The sequence below is a fragment of the Dendrobates tinctorius genome, unplaced genomic scaffold (assembly GCF_039654945.1).
Source record: "Dendrobates tinctorius isolate UK_male_01 unplaced genomic scaffold, ASM3965494v1 ptg000062l, whole genome shotgun sequence".
NCBI classification, from domain to species: Eukaryota; Metazoa; Chordata; class Amphibia; order Anura; family Dendrobatidae; genus Dendrobates; species Dendrobates tinctorius.
This window is the reverse complement of record NW_027361730.1, coordinates 36139519-36160288: the sequence shown is the minus strand read 5'-3', so window position 1 is coordinate 36160288 and position 20770 is coordinate 36139519. Positions and strand designations below refer to the sequence as shown.

Sequence of the window (20770 nt, the reverse complement as noted above, 5' to 3'; positions counted from 1 at the left end):
ATTCAGCACATCAGCACCCTTCCTAGTCAAATCCGTCAATGGCTTGGCAATACCAGAAAAATTAGCTATAAATTTCCGATAAAAATTAGCAAAACCCAAAAACTTCTGGAGGGCTTTCAAAGAAGTGGGCTGAACCCAATCATAAATGGCCTGTACCTTGGCCGGGTCCATTTCAATAGTTGACGGAGACAAAATAAATCCCAAAAATGAAACCCTCTGTACCCCAAAAAGGCATTTAGATCCCTTGACATACAGGGAATTCTCCCTCAAAATCCGGAACACAGTCCGAGCATGTTCCACATGAGAGTCCCAATTCTTGGAGAAGATCAAAATATCATCCAGATAAATAATCAAAAATTTATCCACAAAGTCTCGGAATATATCGTTCATGAAGCACTGGAAGACAGAAGGGGCATTAGTGAGCCCAAAAGGCATCACCAGGTACTCAAAATGTCCCTCCGGAGTATTAAACGCCGTCTTCCATTCATCCCCATGCTTAATGCGAATAAGATTATACGCCCCCCTGAGGTCAAGCTTGGTAAACCAGCAAGCACCTTTAACTCTGGAGAATAGATCAGAAATCAGGGGTAACGGATACTGATATTTAACAGTAATTTTGTTGAGGGCACGATAGTCAATACAAGGCCTTAATGAACCATCCTTTTTAGCCACGAAAAAAAAAACAGCACCTAAGGGTGAAGAGGATGGTCTAATATGACCCTTCTCCAATGCCTCCTTAATATAGGATCGCATAGCCTCGTGCTCAGGTACAGATAAATTGAAAAGCTGACCCTTGGGGAATTTAGACCCCGGGTTCAGCTCAATTGCACAGTCATAACTCCTATGAGGAGGCAAAGACGCAGACTCATTCTCACTAAATACATCATAAAAGTCAGCCAAATAGTCAGGAACACCATGCGACTGGGGAGAGGTGGAGAAAACAGGAGCATCAGTAAGGGCACACCGACAACCCCAACTCACCACAGACAAAGATTTCCAATCCAAAACTGGATTATGGATTTGCAACCAGGGAAACCCGAGAACAATGGTATCATGCAAATTATGCAACACCAAAAATCTGCAATTTTCTTGATGGTCTGGGGCGACCTGCATTACCACCTGGGTCCAAAACTGAGGTTTATTCTTTGCCAAAGGAGTAGCATCAATACCCCTCAAAGGGATTGGCGTCCGCAGATGTGTCTTAGGAAATCCACAACGTTTAGCAAAATCCAAGTCCATCAGGTTCAGAGCTGCTCCTGAATCCACAAAAGTCTTGGCGGAAAATGTGGACAGGGAGCAGATCAGAGTAATTGCCAGAAGAAACTTAGGTTGAACACCACCCACAGAAAACGTATGTGCACAACGTTTCTCTCGTTTAGGGCAGACAGAAATAATATGCGAGGCATCTCCACAAAAAAAACACAGCTTATTACGCCTTCTGAACTCCTGACGTTGCACCCTAGACAAAACTCTATCACATTGCATAGGTTCAGACATTTGTTCAACAGGTGGCAACATCTCTCGTGTAGTTTTGCGTTCACGTAAACGCCGATCCATCTGAATGGCTAATGACATAGAATCGTCAAGACCAGAGGGAACAGGAAATCCCACCATAGTATCTTTTACAGTTTCTGACAAACCCTTCCGAAAGAGGGCTGCCAAGGCACCATCATTCCAGGTAGTAAGGACCGCCCACTTTCGGAATTTTTGACAGTACAACTCTGCCGAATCCCGACCCTGGCTTAATGCCAACAGGGTCTTTTCAGCCTGATCAATAGCATTAGGTTCATCATACAACAGCCCCAAGGCTTGAAAAAATGCGTTCACATTATTCAGAATAGGATCATCAGGTTTCAAAGAAAACGCCCAATCCTGGGGATCGCCGCGCAGCAAAGAGATGACAATTTTAACCTGCTGCGTGGAGTTCCCCGACGAGTTAGGCTTCAAGGCAAAAAATAATTTACAATTATTCTTGAAATTCAAGAATTTAGACCGATCCCCAAAAAACACATCAGGAGTAGGAATCTTTGGTTCAGCAGCATGTGAATGAGCAAGATAGGCAGAAATTCTCCGCACTTCAGCAGCGAGCTGCTCCACACGATCAGACAATTGCTTCATCTCCATTGAGAGAAAAATTCCCCCTACGGCCTCAGAGATATAGAGGAAAAAATATGCACACACAAAAAAAAAATTCTGACACTTTTTTTTTTTTTCCCTTTCTTTTTTACAATTCTCTCCTGCTATTGAGTACCCTAGGATCTGCGGTATGGCTGGTGATTCTGTTATGATGAGTCACCGAAGGAGGAAAAAACAAAATACCAGCTAAGTCCAGAAAAACCAGAGAGGTTGGCAGCTATCGGATTGCAGACCCCTGAACCTATCCACAACAACTAGCAGTAGTCGTGGGGGGTTCCTACGGTGCCCTAGACCCCTCGATCACAGCCGGAGAGCTACATAGCCTAAAGACAGAAAGGGGGAAAAACTAAACTGCCCCAGAGCAGACCCCAAAGCAATAGGCAGCCCCCAACATATAATGACGGTGAAGCAAGATGAAAACACTAACACAGATAGAAAGATAGGTTGAGCAAATGATTGGTCCCAAGCTAACTACACAGGACAGGATAGGAAAGCTGCTGTCTGCCATCCGCAAAAACCCTATCAAAATGAGCCAACCGACTGATAGGAAAAACAGGCCCTGAAGTCGCTAGGCTTCAAAAGACTATATCAGCACTCAGGTATATTCTGAAGACAGAGCAAAAGATCAACAGATCAGAGACAAAAATGGAATTCAGCTCACCCCCGGCCGGGGATGGCAGAACTCCCAAAAAACAAGGCAAAACAAAAACAAAACTGAAGAGTACAAAGCAGAGCAGAAAAACTTAGCTTTGAGACGCAGGAATCAGACTGGTCTCCAAGAATCCAGCAGGAAAATCACCAGCCAGGAAGAAGGGCGTCGGCAGCCTTATATCCAGTCCTCAATTCCAGCCACCCAGTTATCATCTAGCTGCCCAGGTGTTTGGTAATCAGTCTCACTACCTTCCTTCACCAGAGGAGGGAGTTCATCAGAGTTCAATGGTGAAGGGAAAAATGAACTCACAACAGTGTGCTCTCTAAATAACTCAACACACAGCCATTAAGGCCTACACCGCTGGCAACAAAGGTGCGTACACCCATAAGTGAAAATTGCCAAATTAGCCATTTTCTCTCCCCAGTGTCATGTGACTCATTAGTGTTACAAGGTCTCAGGTGTGAATGTGGAGCAAGTGTGTTAAATTTGGCCACTGGTCACTGGAAGTTCAACTTAGAACCTCATGGCAAAAACTCTCTGAGGATCTGAAGAAAATAATTGCTGCTCTGTAGAAAGATGGACCTTAACAAGACAGGTTCCACTCAGAACTGGCCTCGCCATGATTGACCAAAGAAGTTGAGTGCACGTGCTCAGTGTCATATCTAGAGGTTGTCTTTTCAAAATAGATGTATGAGTGCTGCCAGCATTGCTGCAGAGGTTACAGGTGTGGGGTCAGCTTGTCACTGCTCAGACGAAATGCCGCACATTGCATCAAATTGGTCTACTTGGCTGTCGTCCCAAAAGGAAGCCTCTTCTAAAGATGATGTACAAGAAGGCCTGCAAACAGTTTGCTGAAGACAAGCAGACTAAAAACATGGATTACTGGATCCTTGTTCTGTTTTCTGATGAGACCAAGATAAATTTATTTGGTACAGATGGTGTCAATCGTGTGTGGTGGCAACCAGGTGAGGAGTACAAAGACAAGTGTGTCTTGCCTACAGTCGTGGTGGTGGGAGTGTCATGGTTTGGGGCTGTCGGCTGTGGGGGCTACAGTTCATTGAGGGAACCATGAATTTCAACATATTGAAGTGGAGCATGATCCTATCCTTTTGGAAACTGAGCTGAAGGGCAGTATTCCAATATGATAACGACCCCAAACACACCTCCAAGATGACCACTGCCTTGCTAAAGAAACTGAGGGTAAAGGTGCTGGACTGGTCAAGCGGGTCTCCACACCTAAACCCTATTGAGCATCTGTGGAGAAGCACAAGGTCTCTGACATTCACCAGCTCCGTGATGTCTTCATGAAGGAGTGGAAAAGGATTCTAGTGGCAACCTGTGATGCTTTAGTGAACTCCATGCCCAAGAAAGTTAAGGCAGTGCTTAAAATAATGGTGGCCAAACACATATTGACACTTTGGGCCAATTTGTTCATTTTCACTTAGGGGTGTACTTACTTTTGTTGCCAGTGGTTTAGACATTAATGGCTGTTGTGTTATTTAGGGAGCACACCAAATTTACACTGTTACACAAGCCTTTGACTACTTTACATTGTATCAAAGTGTCATTTCCTCAATGTTGTCCCATGAAAAGATAATAAAATATTTACAAAAATATGACGGGTCTACTCATATATTATACTCATATATACTGTATATACATTTTGAAGTACAATCCTTCATTTGCCATTATGTCCCCATACAGGCTGCTGGTCACTTGGAATCAGATAACTGGATGGGGCACAGCAGAGATTACACAAGACGTCCTCCCAGTCCACGGCAATCAGACAAAGCTAGATCTGTGAGTCCTCTGCGAGGGATCCACATGCTGGAGTGCTATAGGTACAGAATCATGTGAACTCTCAATGCCCTGCTACACAAATAAAAGGTTTATAAATAGGAAGATTATACAAGTGCACATTGCAAAATCAGTTAGTTAATCTCCTTATTTTCCTGTAGTGCATTTCTGAAAGGTGAAGAGTGATGGTCTAGCAAAGTGTGGCGGTAATAGTGACAGTGACAGCCATTTGTAAGGATTCCAACAGACTCAGGTTCAGAACTAAAAAGTTTTAATATAAAGCTTATTTATGATCACAGAGTTAGACACCTCAGGCCAGTTGTCTCTGTCTACAAATAGTGAGACAGCACTATACTTAAATTAAGATATTGGGCTTTTAACGTGAATGTCAGGATGGATAGACGTCTGTCCTATATATCCACAGAAACCCCAACACAAAGTTAAACTTTGATTATAAAGAAAAATAATTCAGGAGAAATATGGGTTAAGTGTCTTCAGAGTAAGCTACCTGTCTGATTTCAATGTTTAAGGGGGGGTGTCTCTTTTCAAGAAAAGACCATATGTTCAGTTACTGCTAAAAAAAACCCCTTAGCTTTACTAACCCTTCCGGTGTCCAGCTCTGTGTCTTCGCCACTACCCCGGTCTCTGTTATTTGGCTACTGCAGTGAGTTCACGTTGACTGTGATACAGCCAATTACTGAGCTCAACGAGCTCAGCAGTTTTGTTGATATAGACGGCAGTGACACAACCTACTGAGCTCAGTGATTGGCTGCAGTGTTGTCAATGTGACATCACCACTGCAACCAAACAAGGTGTGGGCGACACCCTGCGCTGGATATGGGAAGGTAAGTAAAGCTCAATTTTTACAAGAGACTGAGTGTATGGCCAAAAGTTTCTTGAATGGAGACAATCATTTAACTCTTTCGGCTATCAGCTCTGTGCTCTGATACATAAAGGCTGTGGTAGCCAAATAACTTAAAAATTTTAATGAAACTCTAATGAGAAAAAATGCTTTACAGCCAAGAATACATAATATATTTTAATAAAAACAATTATACCCAAAGGTATCCATATGCTTTAACAACTAATTTATTTTGCCATGTTGTCAAGAATGTTGGAAAGTAATGGTTGATGTTTGCATGTATCAGTTGTTGTGACTTCAAAAGTACTTGCTGTTTCCACCCAGGTCACAGAACAAGGCAGACATCAACCACAGCATTTTTGGCAATTTTTCAATATATTAAGTTGGCAAACAACAACCTTTTCAGACCAACTGTTAAAGTCATTCGCTATGCTGCCATCTAGTTTATGACCAGCTGTAGTTTGTAGTATAAGATCAACCTTGAGTCGTCTTAGGAATTAACAGAATTAGATGACCGCCAAGCCCAATAACTGAGTATAAAGCAGTGCTCCCCTCACCTTTTATTGTCTATGGTAGTGTTTAATCAACTCCAGTCCACAAGAGCCACCAACAGATCATTTTTTCAGGATTTTCTTAATATTGTACAGGTCACTTGTGCAAAAGTAATGAAATCCTGAAAATATTATCTGTTGGTAGCTCTTGAGGACTGGAGCTAGAGAACACTAGTCTGCGGAACTTCTGGAGATAGCTGAGTGCTGCTCCGTGTAGATGGGGTACTGTAGAAAGCTGTTATTGTTACAAATAAACTCCATCACATTGCCTATCAATCACAAATGTTGATTAACAAGGGAAAACATAAAACTGTTCTAAATTTTTTTTACACTATTGTGCACTCAGTTTCATTCTGTCTCTCTTTCATGTGGATCTATATTTGGATACCCATAGAATCATAGAATCGTAGAGTTGGAAGGGACCTCCTGGGCCATCTGGTCCAACCCCCTGCTCAAAGCAGGATTCGCTAAATCATCCCATAGAAGTCTTTAATTTAACTCTATATGTCACAGATGTCATACAGAGTTGTTGGGGTTTTTTTTGTTCGATTTCATATGAATTTAAAAGAAAAGTATTGGATGTTCTATCAGATACCATACGTATGGTTCCATATATATATGGCACCCAACTGAGTATGATTTGGTGGTACATGGAGTTTTTTTACAGTCTGTGCCATGGATCTGTATAGGACTTTATGTTCATGGTGCCTTATACAAAGTGGTTGCAAGAGCCATATAATCCATTAGGCTAAGTTCACACGTAGCAGAATTCCCTCGGAAGTTACCGCGAGAATTCCGCAATTCCATAATGCGGGAAAATGGCATTTTAAATTCCCGTGATTTTCCTGCGGAAAAACTAGCGCTTTGCAAGCGAAATTAGCTTGCAGAATGCTAGCGTTTTCCAAGCGATCTGGAGCATCGCTTGGAGAATGGATTGACAGGTTGGTCACACTCGTCAAACACAGTGGTTGACAAGTGTGACCAACTTTTTACTACTGATGCTGCCTATGCAGCATCAGTAGTAAAAGATAGGATGTAAAAAATAATAAAAAAAATATTGTTATTCTCACCTTCCGGCGTCCCGCGCAGCCTTCCCGCCTCTCTCCACGCTCCCGACATCTTCCGGTCCCAGTAATGCTTTGCGCGAATGACCGCGAGACGTCGCACTCCCGCGAGACTACGACGTCATCGCGGTCATTCTCGCAAAGGATTACTGGGACCGGAAGATGCCGGGAGCGTGGAGAGAAGCGGAAGGCTGCGCGGCACGGCGCAGCATTAGCACAGCATTGCGGAATCCCATAGGATTGCATGAGATGCTTATTTTTCGTGGCAAAATAGCGCGTTTAAAACCGCCGCGAAAAAAACGCGACGTGTGAATGCAGCCTAAATGTTGCTGATTTCTAGACTTTAGCTACAGTAATAAGTTTGTATCTACTAGAAATATCTAAGAGAGAAAGAATAGTGTATCATTTTATAATACATTTTTATATATTTTATTCCACAATTTTAAAATGGATAAAAAAAATTTTTATTTTTATCTGTATTTCTAGTAAACTTCCAGTTAGCTCAGAATATATTAGGAACCTGTCCAGCCCAACACTGTCAAGAAGAAGTTCCCTATCTCGTCTTTCTAGCTGGTCACCAGAGGAGTGTGGCATGGAGCCAAGATTGAGCCGCAAAGGCTGGAGTGGATCCGAAACTGATCTCAGAGCATCTCTGTCAGAAAGTGCCCAGAAACGTTCAGATCTTGTTCAACTCCTAAGAGAGGCTCAAGCAAAACTGGAGGAGCAATCAGAGGACCTCAGAAAACGAGACAAAGACCTAGAAATGAGTAGAGCCAAAACTGAGCTACTGGCAGTAAAGCAAAAAGTAAGATGTTTTGCAGGTTTTCACAAGCAGATTGAAAAATTATTTCTATTGGCAATAAGTGGCCTTCATTGTGCTTATCTGATCCTTGAATATGTGTCTGAAGTAAGATATGATGATATAGTCCTATCACAGAAACAGTTAAAGGAAATATTAAATGCAAAAAAACAGATGATCCTGTAAGTCATAACTCTCCTGTAAGCACATGAATGTGTAGCTGTTAATGTTTTTTAGCATTAGCCTAATGACTGTAATCCAATTTTCATCTTTGTATTTGCTAGAATGTATGTATCTTTATTATAAACTTCCCAGCCAAGAATAATGCACAAATTCCTCCAATTAATATTTATTTTTCTCGCTTATAGTTTTTTTTCATTTAAGTTTTATATAATGAATGCTGAACATCAATTGATATGAAAATAATCCAGATATAACTGTGGCAGTTTCATCCCATTTAATCTAATATTTAGATCTCATGTATATGTGGCGCCCCCAGGAGTATGATCGCCACAGTGGCTTTGCCTTCCTCCAGGGAGGGTAATGCCAGGCTTGGAGGCAATGACGGGTCTCTCTCGCAGTCAATCTATGCATGCAACACAGTTCCACTCCTTGCCAGCAGGGGGAACTCTGAACCGGGATTAAGGGGAGGAGTGCTCTCTGAGGGCCAAGAGGAAGGAGTAATCAGTTAGTCTGCGGAGGGTGAAGTGTGCAGACGTGTGGAAGGAGCGCTGAGATAGAGCTGAGAAGAAGAGCTCATCTCCCGTAAGAGCGCATGAACTGGAGCCTGGTCTCCACAGCTGTATGGACACTGATGGTCCTACAGCAGACACCAGAGGAGTAGAAGGCTGTCAATGCGATGCTCCCATCTAAGACTTGAGGGCACAACAGCAACACGGATAGTGAGCCGGGACTCAGGAGTAAGGAGTCCCTGGAACAGGCTACAGTTGTCTGCCATACAAGTAGAGTTCTTGGGAACATCTGACAGGAGGAACTTCAGTGTAACTCAGTATTGGAGATCCCTCAAGTAAGCGCTAGGAAGGAGACTGCAAAGCCCATCTGCTGAGAGAGAACCCCTGAGTTGCTTCCAGGCTAGCCTGCTCCGGTACCATCTGTAATCAGGACCCTGGACTGCATTTACCAAGTAAAGGTACAGAAATTGCACCCCGCTGTGTCTTGTCTGCTTCCTACCCTTCCGGCACCGCTACATCCTCGTGCCAACCACATCTACACTGCCCTGGGACTACAGCTTCACCTGTGGGGAGCTTTTACATCTTTGCTGCACCATACCATCAGTCCCAGCGGATCTGCATGCAGCGTCGGCTTAACACCTCCCTTGCCGAGCACCACAGGTGGCGTCACGAACTATTCATCTAACTACATACCACCATTTCAATTCCCCCATTACTTGGGTGCCCAGGGCCACGGTCCGGGTCACCGCTGCTGTGACACATCCCGCTGATACCGGCTCGGTACCGAGTACCCCACCCAATTTGGCATCACAAACAGGATTACGGAGCCCGGTACCCCCCGGGTGCTGTGTGCCAAAGACTGTGTTTGTGTAAAAGACTGTGTGTGAAATTGGCACCAATTGCCGCCATTGCCGCACTGCTTGGCGCGCGCGGGAAGAAAAAGGGACAGGCCTTCGTGGGCAGAGCCTGCCACAGAGCGCAAAGAAGTGAAGTGCCGCGCGGGAAGAGAGGACAGCGCACGAGAAGTGGGATGAGTGAGGCCTACAGCCGGAGCGTCGGGCCTGCGAAGCGGCCGCCGGTAAGCTCACTCAACCCCCGGCCCTGGCTAATGTTAACTGGGGGGAAGAGAATGTCTGTGCCAAGCAACAATGTAGCGGTGGACGCCGTCGCCAACCCCTCAGCGCCGCAAGGAGTAGCGCCCGCCGCAGCGGTCCCCATAATGCCGTTGTCTATGCCCTACATTCCGGGAGCGGCCTGGCTACCGCAGTACTCGGGTGAATCACATACCCTGAGTGAATTTAAAGAGAGACTGTGCAGTTTGTTTAAAGTATACCCTCTGTCTGAAAGCCAGAAAGTGAATATCCTGATTAGACAGCTAACGGGTGCAGCACAGAGAGAAGTGAAAGCCTGGCAGGACACTGATAAAGAGACTGTTGCAAAGATCCTGGCCAAGCTAAGAAGCACCTTTGACACCCGCACTGCAGCTGAAATCAAGATGAGGTTCTTTGGCTGTAAACAGAAGGCGCAGGACAGTATAAGGGACTATGCTGTCAACCTGCAGGAGGCGCTGCGAGCAGTTAAGCAAGTTGATCCTGACAGTGTGAAGGAGGAAGATAAGCTGTTAAAGGAGCAGTTCATTGAAGGACTTCTATCCAGTACACACAGAGGACAGTTGCACATCATAACCCTGCAAAACCCTGATCTGGACTTTGCTGGTTTTAAGGACAAGGCTATTCGGGTCCTACAGGAATCGACTGACAGCCGTCCAACACCCCCTAGGCGCCCAGCAATCACCTACCACCAGGAAGCAACATCTTTTCCTTCCATCCCTGTGGAGGCTGATGCACAGACTCTGGATAAAGATCTAACTGAGGAACTGTGTCTTCAGGTCCAGGAGTTGATCAAAGGGATGACTGCACTTACTAAAACCGTGCAGTCCCTGCAGGTGTCCTCTAAAGAAAAGATCCAGCTTACTTCCAGTCCAGAGGATGTCCCGTGGCTCCGGAGGAGGAGAGCCCCGCCACTTCGAGGAAGGAACAACGATCGCTATGACCAGGACGGGCGTCCCATCTGTCGTCACTGCTACAAGGCAGGTCATCTTGCAAGATTCTGTCCTTTAAACGAGCAACCCCTGGGGCAGAGGGCCAACCCCCAGGAATAGGATCCCCAGGCCCAAAGAACTGGAGAGCCAAGTATGTTGGAGGGAGATCAATCCTTCCAGTGGTTATTGACGGTATCCCCATGAACGCTCTGCTGGACACTGGCTCTCAGGTGACCACTATGCCATACATTCTCTACAAGAGGTATTGGGCTGATTCTGAACTTACCCGTGGCCCAACTGATGAACTGACAATAGTTCACAGTAATGGTCAGTCTTTGCCGCAGATTGGATGTAAAGAGATTATTGTTAAAGTGGGTCGGGTAGAGCTAAAATCTCAAGGTCTGATAGTTGTGGATATTGATCGACGTGAATGTAATCCCATGATGACTCTTGGTACAAATGTAATTGAAAACTGTCTCTCCGAGATTATTGTCTTGTTGCAACAAGTGGCTGAGACTGCTGGTTCCAGTGAACAACGAGTCCTGCAGAAGGAGATCAGAACCCTGATGCAAAGACAGCAGGTAGAACTCTCTGGCAGAGAAATTGGCAGCGTCAGAGTGAGTGATGCTTTCCCCATTGCAATACCCCCCAGATGTGAAATGTTGATTTGGTGTTGGGCAGCCATAGGTCTCAGAGGGAAAGATTGCCTGGCCTTGGTAGAACCAGTATACTCTGATAGCAGGCCCACTGTCCTGACAGCCAGAGGGGTGGTTGATGTACGTAAAGGGAGAGTACCTGTACGCCTTTTGAATTGTGGGGAGGAGGAGGCCACAATACCTCGGTACGCCACAGTTGCTAAGCTGCTCACTGCTAATAACAACTCTTTGCAGGCAGCAGAGCCCTTGGTCTCATCCGACCAGGTGGAGCGAGGACAATGGCTCTGCAGCCAGAGGAGTGGTGTCAGCAACTGCAGGTGGGGACTGACTCTACACCTTCATACCAGAAAAATGGGGTTTACAGAGTGACACAAGAATATGAGCGGGTATTCAGCAAACACCCACTAGATTTTGGGCAGGCAAAAGGGGTTCAACATCATATCCCCACTGGAGATCATCCACCCATTAAAGAAAGGTACCGGCCTATACCCCCAACACAGTACCTATGTGCTAAGAGTATGTTGAGAGAGATGAAGGAAGCTGGGGTTATCAGGGACAGTTGTAGTCCATGTGCAGCTCCCATAGTTTTAGTAAAGAAAAAGGATGGTACCATGAGAATGTGTGTTGATTACAGAAAAATTAACAGCATTACACATAAAGATGCCTACCCATTACCTAGAAATGAGGAATCATTAGCTGAACTTAAAACTGCTAACTACTTTTCCATCTTGGATCTTACTAGTGGGTATTGGCAGGTTCCTGTGGCAGAGGCAGACAAGGAGAAAACAGCATTTACCACTCCAATGGGTCTCTGTGAGTTCAACTATATGCCATTCGGGCTCTGCACCACTCCAGGAACATTTCAACGCCTGATAGAGTGCTTCCTGGGACACATGAACTTTGAGACGGTCCTGTTGTACCTGGATGATGTCATTGTTTTCTCCAAAACCTATGAAGATCATCTGGAACACCTGGCTGAAGTGTTTGAAGCTTTGTCCAATTTTGGCCTGAAGGTGAAGCCTTCCAAATGCCACCTCCTGAAGCCCAAGGTACAGTACCTCGGTCATGTGGTCAGTGCAGAAGGTGTGGCACCAGATCCTGACAAGGTCACAGTCATCCGGGACTGGCCGAAGCCCAGTAACCTCCATGAAGTACGCCAATTCCTTGGACTGGTAGGTTACTACCGAAGATTCATCAAAGGCTTTATTGAAATAGCCACCCCTATGCAAAATCTTCTGGTGGGGCAGTCCAAGAAGACCAAACAGAAAAATTCCACCTTTGAATGGACTGAAGAGTTGGAGAGATCCTTCACTCGGCTGAAGATGGCTCTCACAGGTGACGAAGTTCTGGCCTACCCAGATTATGACAAACCCTTTGTGCTGTACACTGATGCCAGCAATGTGGGACTTGGAGCAGTACTGTCGCAGGTACAGAATGGAAAAGAAAGAGTGATCTCCTACGCCAGCAGGAAGCTGCATCCCCCTGAAAGGAACCCTGACAACTACAGTTCTTTCAAGCTGGAGTTCCTCACCATAGTCTGGGCTGTGACTGAAAGATTCAAGCATTACCTAGCCTCAGCCAAGTTTACTATCTTCACGGACAACAATCCGTTGACCCACTTGGAAACTGCAAAACTAGGTGCACAGGAGCAGCGATGGATGGCTCGGCTATCCAACTATGAATTCACCATCAAATACCGAGCAGGGTACAAGAATGCCAATGCTGACGCGCTGTCCAGGATGCCTAATCTGCCTGATGCAGGAGAAGACCCTGAGGCTCTTGAAGAAATAGAGCTACCTCCCTTCCACCGGCCAATTGCGGCCCAACGTGCCCAAAGAGTGAGAAACAGACGGTCTGGCTTGAAAGAGGTCACCCTGAATCCATTGCCTCATCATGACTGGGCAGAAACGCAAGATAGTGACCCTGCAGTCCGCCTAGTGAAGGAGCTACTGTCACAAGCTGACTAACGCCCAGAGTCGGATGCTCCTGAGGAAACCCAGCAGTTGTGGAAGGAGAGAGGCCGGCTGTTCATCTATGAAGGAAAGCTGTGTCGGAGGAGTATCATTGCTCGTACTCATGAGCTGGTCTGGCAGGTGGTAGTCCCGAAGAGAGAGGCATCAATGGTCCTAGAAGCATACCACAATGGAGCTGGACACTTCGGATGGAAGAAGTTGGAAGCTTTGCTCCAGGAGAGGTTCTACTGGGCTGGCATGAGGAAAGCCATTGAGAGGTGGTGCCGGGAGTGTGGACAATGTAACCTGCGCAGAAAGGATCGAAACAGTCAGAGAGCTCCTCTACAGCCAATCATCACCAAACAGCCACTTGAGTTGGTCGCCCTGGACCATGTGAAGCTGGTTCCAAGCCGTTCAGGATACATCTATGCTCTTACCATCGTGGACCACTACTCAAGATTCCTGGTAGTTGTGCCTGTCAAAGATCAAACAGCCAGGACAGCGGCCAGAGCATTCCAACAGCACTTCTGTAGACCACATGGATATCCTGAAGGAGTGCTTACAGATCAAGGTCCAGCTTTCGAGGCAGAAGTGTTCCAGGAATTCTGTAACTTGTATGGTTGTAAGAAGATCCGGACAACACCGTACCACCCACAGATCAATGGCATGTGTGAGAAGATGAACCAGGTAGTGATTGACCTACTGAAGACTTTGCCCTTGGAGGAGAGAAATCTGTGGCCAGAGAAGTTGCCAGATCTGGTGGACCTCTACAACCATATTCCAGTGAATTCCACCAACTGTACCCCAGCCTACTTAATGAGAGCAAGACCTGGTAAACTGCCTATTGATTTGGACATGGGAGTCCTTACGCCTGAAGTAACGTCACCAGATGCTGACTGGGATACAGAAAGACAACAACAGTACAGAAGAGTTCAAGAATGCGTGGAAAAGAGTCTAGCTCAGGCAAGACAAAAGCAGGAGAAGCTTTACAATCAAAATGCACCTGCCGTTCCTTTGTCGCCGGGAGAACAAGTCTTAAAAAGGGAAAGAAGATTGCACAAATTGGATGATCAATGGGAAGCTGAACCTTATACCATTCTGCCCTCAAACTTTGATAATACCAAGGTATGCCTTATTAGCAAAGATGGAGGCGAAACCTCAGCAGCAATATCAAGAGATCATCTGAAGCTATGTCCTGACTTGTTAAGGGAAAGAGTGGAAGAACCAGATAACATCCAACCCATAGAGGGAGAAGAGAAGGTCAGCACAATACTTGGAGAATTCCCTGCGAATTGGACTAAAGTAAATGATGTTATAGTGGTGCCAGTGTTGACATTTCCCCAATTGGTAGCACAGGAAGACGTGACTCAAGAAAATCCTGAGGATCAGGAAAATCAGGCAGCAGATGCCACACCAGCAGTGGAGCCAGAGAACCCTCGCCCTGCCAGTGGTGAACCTGTTGTGCCCCTGGTGAGTCCAAGAGTTCCTAGACAATCTAGTATCCCTGTGTTACTTAGAATCACCGGTAGTGTATCCAGTGCATTGCACACTACACCAGTATTACGCAGGTCTACCCGTACAACACAAGGTATACCACCCATTAGGTTCCGCATATAAAGTAATATGACTGTTGAACCTGTTTATATATGTAACTGTTTTTCAGGTTTTGTGCCTACAGGTAACCTGTAAGAGTTTCCATTGAATTAGCCAGTTTCGTTTTATGGACATTGTACCACAGGACTTGTGTGGTCACCAATTTGAATATAGTTCACCATTTGCCCAGGAATGGACCATGGACATTGATGCTTGGACTTATCATCATAGGACCATTTTTGAAGCACTTGGTTTTTGTAACTTTTTCATTTTTAAATCTTGTACAATTATTATTGTTTAACTGTTTATATGTTTTTCATGTTTTGTTCAGCCCAGGAGTGCTGACTTTCACTAGGGGGGAATGTGGCGCCCTCAGGAGTATGGTCGCCACAGTGGCTTTGCCTTCCTCCAGGGATGGTAATGCCAGGCTTGGAGGCAATGACAGGCCTCTCTCGCAGTCAATCTATGCATGCAACACAGTTCCACTCCTTGCCAGCAGGGGGAACTCTGAACCAGGATTAAGGGGAGGAGTGCTCTCTGAGGGCCAAGAGGAAGGAGTAGTCAGTTAGTCTGTGGAGGGTGAAGTGTGCAGACGTGTGGAAGGAGCGCTGAGATAGAGCTGAGAAGAAGAGCTCATCTCCCGTAAGAGCGCATGACCTGCAGCCTGGTCACCACGGCTGTATGGACACTGATGGTCCTACAGCAGACACCAGAGGAGTAGAAGGCTGTAAATGCAATACTCCCATCTAAGACTTGAGGGCACAACAGCAACACGGATAGTGAGCCGGGACTCAGGAGTAAGGAGTCCCTGGAACAGGCTACAGTTGTTTGCCATACAAGTAGAGTTCTTGGGAACATCTGACAGGAGGAACTTCAGTGTAACTCAGTACAGGAGATCCCTCAAGTAAGTGCTAGGAAGGAGACTGCACAGCCCATCTGCTGAGAGAGAACCCATGAGTTGCTTCCAGGCTAGCCTGCTCTGGTACCATCTGTAATCAGGACCCTGGACTGCATTTACCAAGTAAAGGTACAGAAATTGCACACCGCTGTGTCTTGTCTGCTTCCTACCCTTCCGGCACCGCTACATCCTCGTGCCAACCACATCTACACTGCCCTGGGACTACAGCTTCACGTGTGGGGAGCTTTTACATCTTTGCTGCACCATACCATCAGTCCCAGCGGATCTGCATGCAGCGTCGGCTTAACACCTCCCTTGCCAAGCACCACAGGTGGCGTCACAACCTATTCATCTAACTACATACCACCATTTCAATTCCCCCATTACTTGGGTGCCCAGGGCCACGGTCCGGGTCACCGCTGCTGTGACACATCCCGCTGATACCGGCCTGGTACCGAGTACCCCACAGCCCTTGGAGGGCGACCCATATATGACTTTATTATGGCTCTGGTTTGTATGGAGCCATGAAGGAGCTTCCAAAGAGATGGGTGGTGCCTCTATTGTACATCTGTATGCATCAGAATTGAGACTCTTTAACATTGAAATTGAAACACCAAGAAGGAAAAGTCATGGAGTTGTGAAAATCACAGGATGAATAGAAATGTTAATGATATGTAAATGATGAAAAATGAAAATAAAATTTTCAAAACATCTTGAGTTATTCAGAATCAACTTCAAGCACCAATCGCAGAAATACACACACCTTTGCATCAGGGTTGCCGTTAGGGGCAGGCAGACTAGGCATCTGCCTAGGACCCTCGCCTCCTTTGGGGACCCGAGCCAGTGGTGTACCGCTAATAGCGGCACACCACACGGCCACTAAGGGCCCGATGCCAGTGCTGCACCGCCCTCCCCGCACTCAACTGTATCGGCATCATAGATGCTGATACAGTTGAAAGCAATGATCAAGGAGAGAGCGTCAGATGACACTCCATCCCCCATCATTCCCTTCTGTCTCTGACGCAAAGGATGCTTGATAACGTCTCTTGATCGCGTACTGCTGTATATCTGGCAGTGGAGTTGCTGAGAAGCTCTGCAGAGACCAGAGCAGTGGGGGAACAAGGAGGAGAGGTGAGTATTGTATTTATATATATGTGTATATATATATATATATATATATATATAAAGAATACAGCGGCACATGTACATGAATCTAGGGCATGTGAAAACACAGAAAAACATTAAAACCATTAAGTTTAGATAATAATCCTCAAAAATATTTTTTTCAAAAAAAATTTTTTTTAACTTACAGTAAGATGAAAAATGAAGGTTCTTAGTGCACAAATTGACCAATTCATGTAAGCCCATCAACCACCGCAAGGTGACCTCCCCTGATGGGTCCCTGCTCTACTGTACAAAAGCCACTTCTTGGCCACCAGCCTACAATTTTGGACAAACAACTAGTTGCTGGATGCTAGCTGCCTCCAGTCTGATCTTGCACCCCTCCCATTGGCCTTGCAGGTGGCCGCAATCAGCTCTACCTGCCCATAAATTGTAGGCTTAGCCCGGTAGTGACATGTTTGTCCAAAATTGTAGGCTGGTGGCCCAGAAGTGGCTTATGTACGGAGAATGTATTATACTAAATGGAGGACTATGGGGAGTGAATTTTGCTATATAGAGGACTATGGAGTGTATTGTACTATATGGGCACATTATACTATATGGAGGACTATGGGGCACATTATACTATATGGATGACTATGGGGTGTGCATTATACAATATGGAGGACTATGGTGCACATTCTAATATATGGAGGACTATGCGATGCATTATACTATGTGGAGGACTATGGAGTGAATTATACTAAACAAAATGCTGCCTACTCATTGAATGATTGCATTGTTTATGCTGGAACAGAAATCATTGTTCTCAGCAGCACATCACCCTGTGAAAACTGCAGATATGCTGCTGATAACATGATACTGTATGGGGACAGATTGATCTAATAGTGATTGTTCTGTCCCCACCATTGTTCCTCAGCCAGTGTAAAGAGGCCAGGAAACAAGCTTGGAACGACTTCAGTTTTTTTGATCACACTCTTTTAGTGGCCTGAAATCAGGGCATATAAATGCAAGCAAAATGTTTGTGTGATGGTCCATTATGTTAGCATTTGGGGCCCACTTTAAACCTTTGCCCAGGGCCCCACTTTGTCTAAAACCGGCCCTGCTTGGAATGTTACCAATGAAGTTATTAATGGTTGTTTGAGGAATAGTCTCAAGATGCTTTACTGTTCACATGACACCAGACTCATGGTAGGGCTCACCTTTTATTCTCTGGACAATCGTTTTTCGAGATATCTCAAAGAATCTGAAGGGAGCTTCATGAGAGAAAATGGGCATTTATAGCTGGAGATTGATTAGGAGACCACTTGTGCAATGCAATGAAGAGTCCTCACTAGGAAATGTTAAAGTGTCCCAGGAGTTGTTTTTCAGTACAACACCAGGTGGCATGTTTTGGTTATTTTGATCAACCTGCATGACCGTAAATGTCATAGGGAGTTGCCCGTATTGGATCTTGATGATTTGATGATTTGAGAACCTGAGTGCATTCAGAGTATCAGAACATTCCTCAGACAATTAATAACCTCAGTGATAACATGCCAAGGCATGTAAGTGCTTGTATTTTTGTGTGTGCGGCGCTCATGCTGAAGGTGGTTTTTTTTTGCATAATTATATAGTTTGAAAAAGACACAGATCCATCAAGCTAAACCTTTATCAACAAGTTATACATTCTCTAGCATTAGATTATCCATAACACACAATGCCAATTGTTGTGAGAAAAACATCCAGCACTTTTTTAAATGCTGTTCTAGTATCTGCCATTACTGCTCTAACTGTAAAAAAACCTTTGCTATTTAAATGCAAGAGTTGCCTTTCTTCCACATGTAATGAGTTCCCCCTGGTCCTTTGTAAGGTCTTTGTTAAGAATATGTCATGTGATGCCAGTTCTTTGTATTGACAACACATGTATATATACATATAAATGAGATTCGCTTATATCTTTTGAACATTTTGTTTCAATTTTTACATCATGTGCATATCATTAACATGTTTAGCGCTCCTGTGATTTACATAATTCCACAACTTTTCCTGTTTGGTGTTTCAATTTCATTGCTGAGGAGTGTATATGAAGTTTTCTTCTGTTGGATTCTGAATCATGCACACTTCATTCTCCAAGTATGGAGGCAAACAGAGGTTGCCCTTCTCTGTACATTAACCCTGAATTTATTTTTGTTCAGATTTGTATTCATAGTTTATTTCTAAGAAACACTTGAGAAAATTTATGAATGCAGCCTTTTGTTAAACCTTTACACGTAGCACATTGTTTGTATACCTGACTTATGGTATGAGGAAAAAGCTGCATAGTGATGCATATAGTGTGTCAGAATAGAAGGTGATTAAAGTATTCAATACTTTCATGTATTTTTCATTTATCCTTTAGCAACTAGAGTGCTCAATATCGGAGTTAGAGAAAGAAAAAGGCTGGCTGGAAGTGTCCCGTTTCGAGGACAAGAAACAGAGGGGAGAACTACAAGACAGGCAAGTGTTTTGTTATTTAACAATGTACACAGTTATGGAAAATGACTGGAAGCATTTTTCCCAAAGTGTGGAGAATTGCAGACTACATTGTTTTATTATCAAATTTATGTTTCATTAAGCTTTATAGTTTTTAATTGAAAGAAAAACCAAAGACAAACATTCAACATAAAATTTAAGTACGTTAATATCCATACATGACAAACTTAAATTTGTTCCTTTAAGGCCAGGTTCATATTGCGTTAACCCAGCCCGTTCAACGCTTGCGTTGACGGGCTGCGTTAACGGTATAGCATAACGTGATTGCATTATGCTATTCCTGCTAGCGCAGATGATTCATCTGTGGTAGCGGTGACGGAACCTCAGATGCTGCAGCCCACGTCCGAGGTTCCATCACTGAATGACTGCACATCGCAAGCGCATGCCACTTTACGGCATGCGTCGCGATGCGCCCGATAATGGGGGTCAATGGCAGCATTAACGGACTGCGGTGCACCGCATTATGTCACGGTGTTACACGGTCCATCTAACGGATTGCCATAACGCAATGTGACCCCAGCCTAAGGGTCCCGTTACACATAGCGACGCTCCAGCGATCCCGACAACTATACGACCTGGTAAGGATCGCTGGTACGTCGCTACATGGTCGCTAGTAAGCTGTCAAACAGGCAGATCTACTCAACGACGCAGCAACGATACGGCGATCCGTAGAATGACCTCGGCGGTCGTTGGGACCTTGTCACACAGCAGCTATTCTGACGACTCACGCCTGCGTCCCTGAGTTCTGAGTACCAACGAGGTTGCTCATCGTTGTTATGGCGTGTCAAACAGCGATGCATGCTGGCCAGCGGGACACCAACGATTAAAAAAATGACCTAGGACATTCGAGCACGATCAGCGATATCGCAGCGGGGGGCCGGTTGCCGCTATGTGTCACACGTAGCGAGATCGCTGGCGAGGTCGCTGTTGCGTCACAAAACCTGTGACGTTTCAGCGATCTCGCTAATTATTATTATTATTTATTTATATAGTGCCATTAATTCCATGGTGCTCTACATGAGAAGGGGTTACATACAAAGTTATAGATATCGTTAACAGTAAACAAATTTACGATGACAGACTGGTACAGAGGGGAGAGGACCTGACCTTGCGGACTTACATTCTTGATCTCGCTACTTTATGTGTGAAGTACCCCTAACAGTTGTACAGATTTCACTCTTTGGTGTTCGCCAGGGCCACACAGGCATGAAACTTCATAGTGCAAACAGGAAAGTTTATTAGACTTCATTAACTTTAAGCCTAAAGTAAGCAAACTGCCTTCCTTCAGCATAAACCAAAAACAAACAGAAAATAAACAGTCCATATGGTAGCACAGGCTCACATGTTTAGATAAATGTCCAACTCTTAGGGCCCCGTCACACATAGCGACTCACCAGCGATCCTGACAACGATATGAACTTGTCAGGATCGCTGGTGTGTC

The 20770-nt window shown here is 45.1% G+C and overlaps 1 protein-coding gene across 1 annotated transcript in view; it reads left to right on the top strand.

The window, feature by feature from the left end:
- The window catches only part of LOC141093118 (uncharacterized), a 29370-nt gene extending 9908 nt beyond the window's left edge, over positions 1–19462 (top strand). Inside the window, exons 2-5 of the mRNA XM_073579599.1 lie at positions 4493–4629; positions 7549–7867; positions 19196–19293; positions 19435–19462. Coding sequence (XP_073435700.1) covers positions 4493–4629; positions 7549–7867; positions 19196–19293; positions 19435–19462 — 582 coding nt within the window. The remainder of the gene's footprint in view (positions 1–4492; positions 4630–7548; positions 7868–19195; positions 19294–19434) is intronic.
- The last annotated feature ends 1308 nt before the right edge of the window (positions 19463–20770 follow it).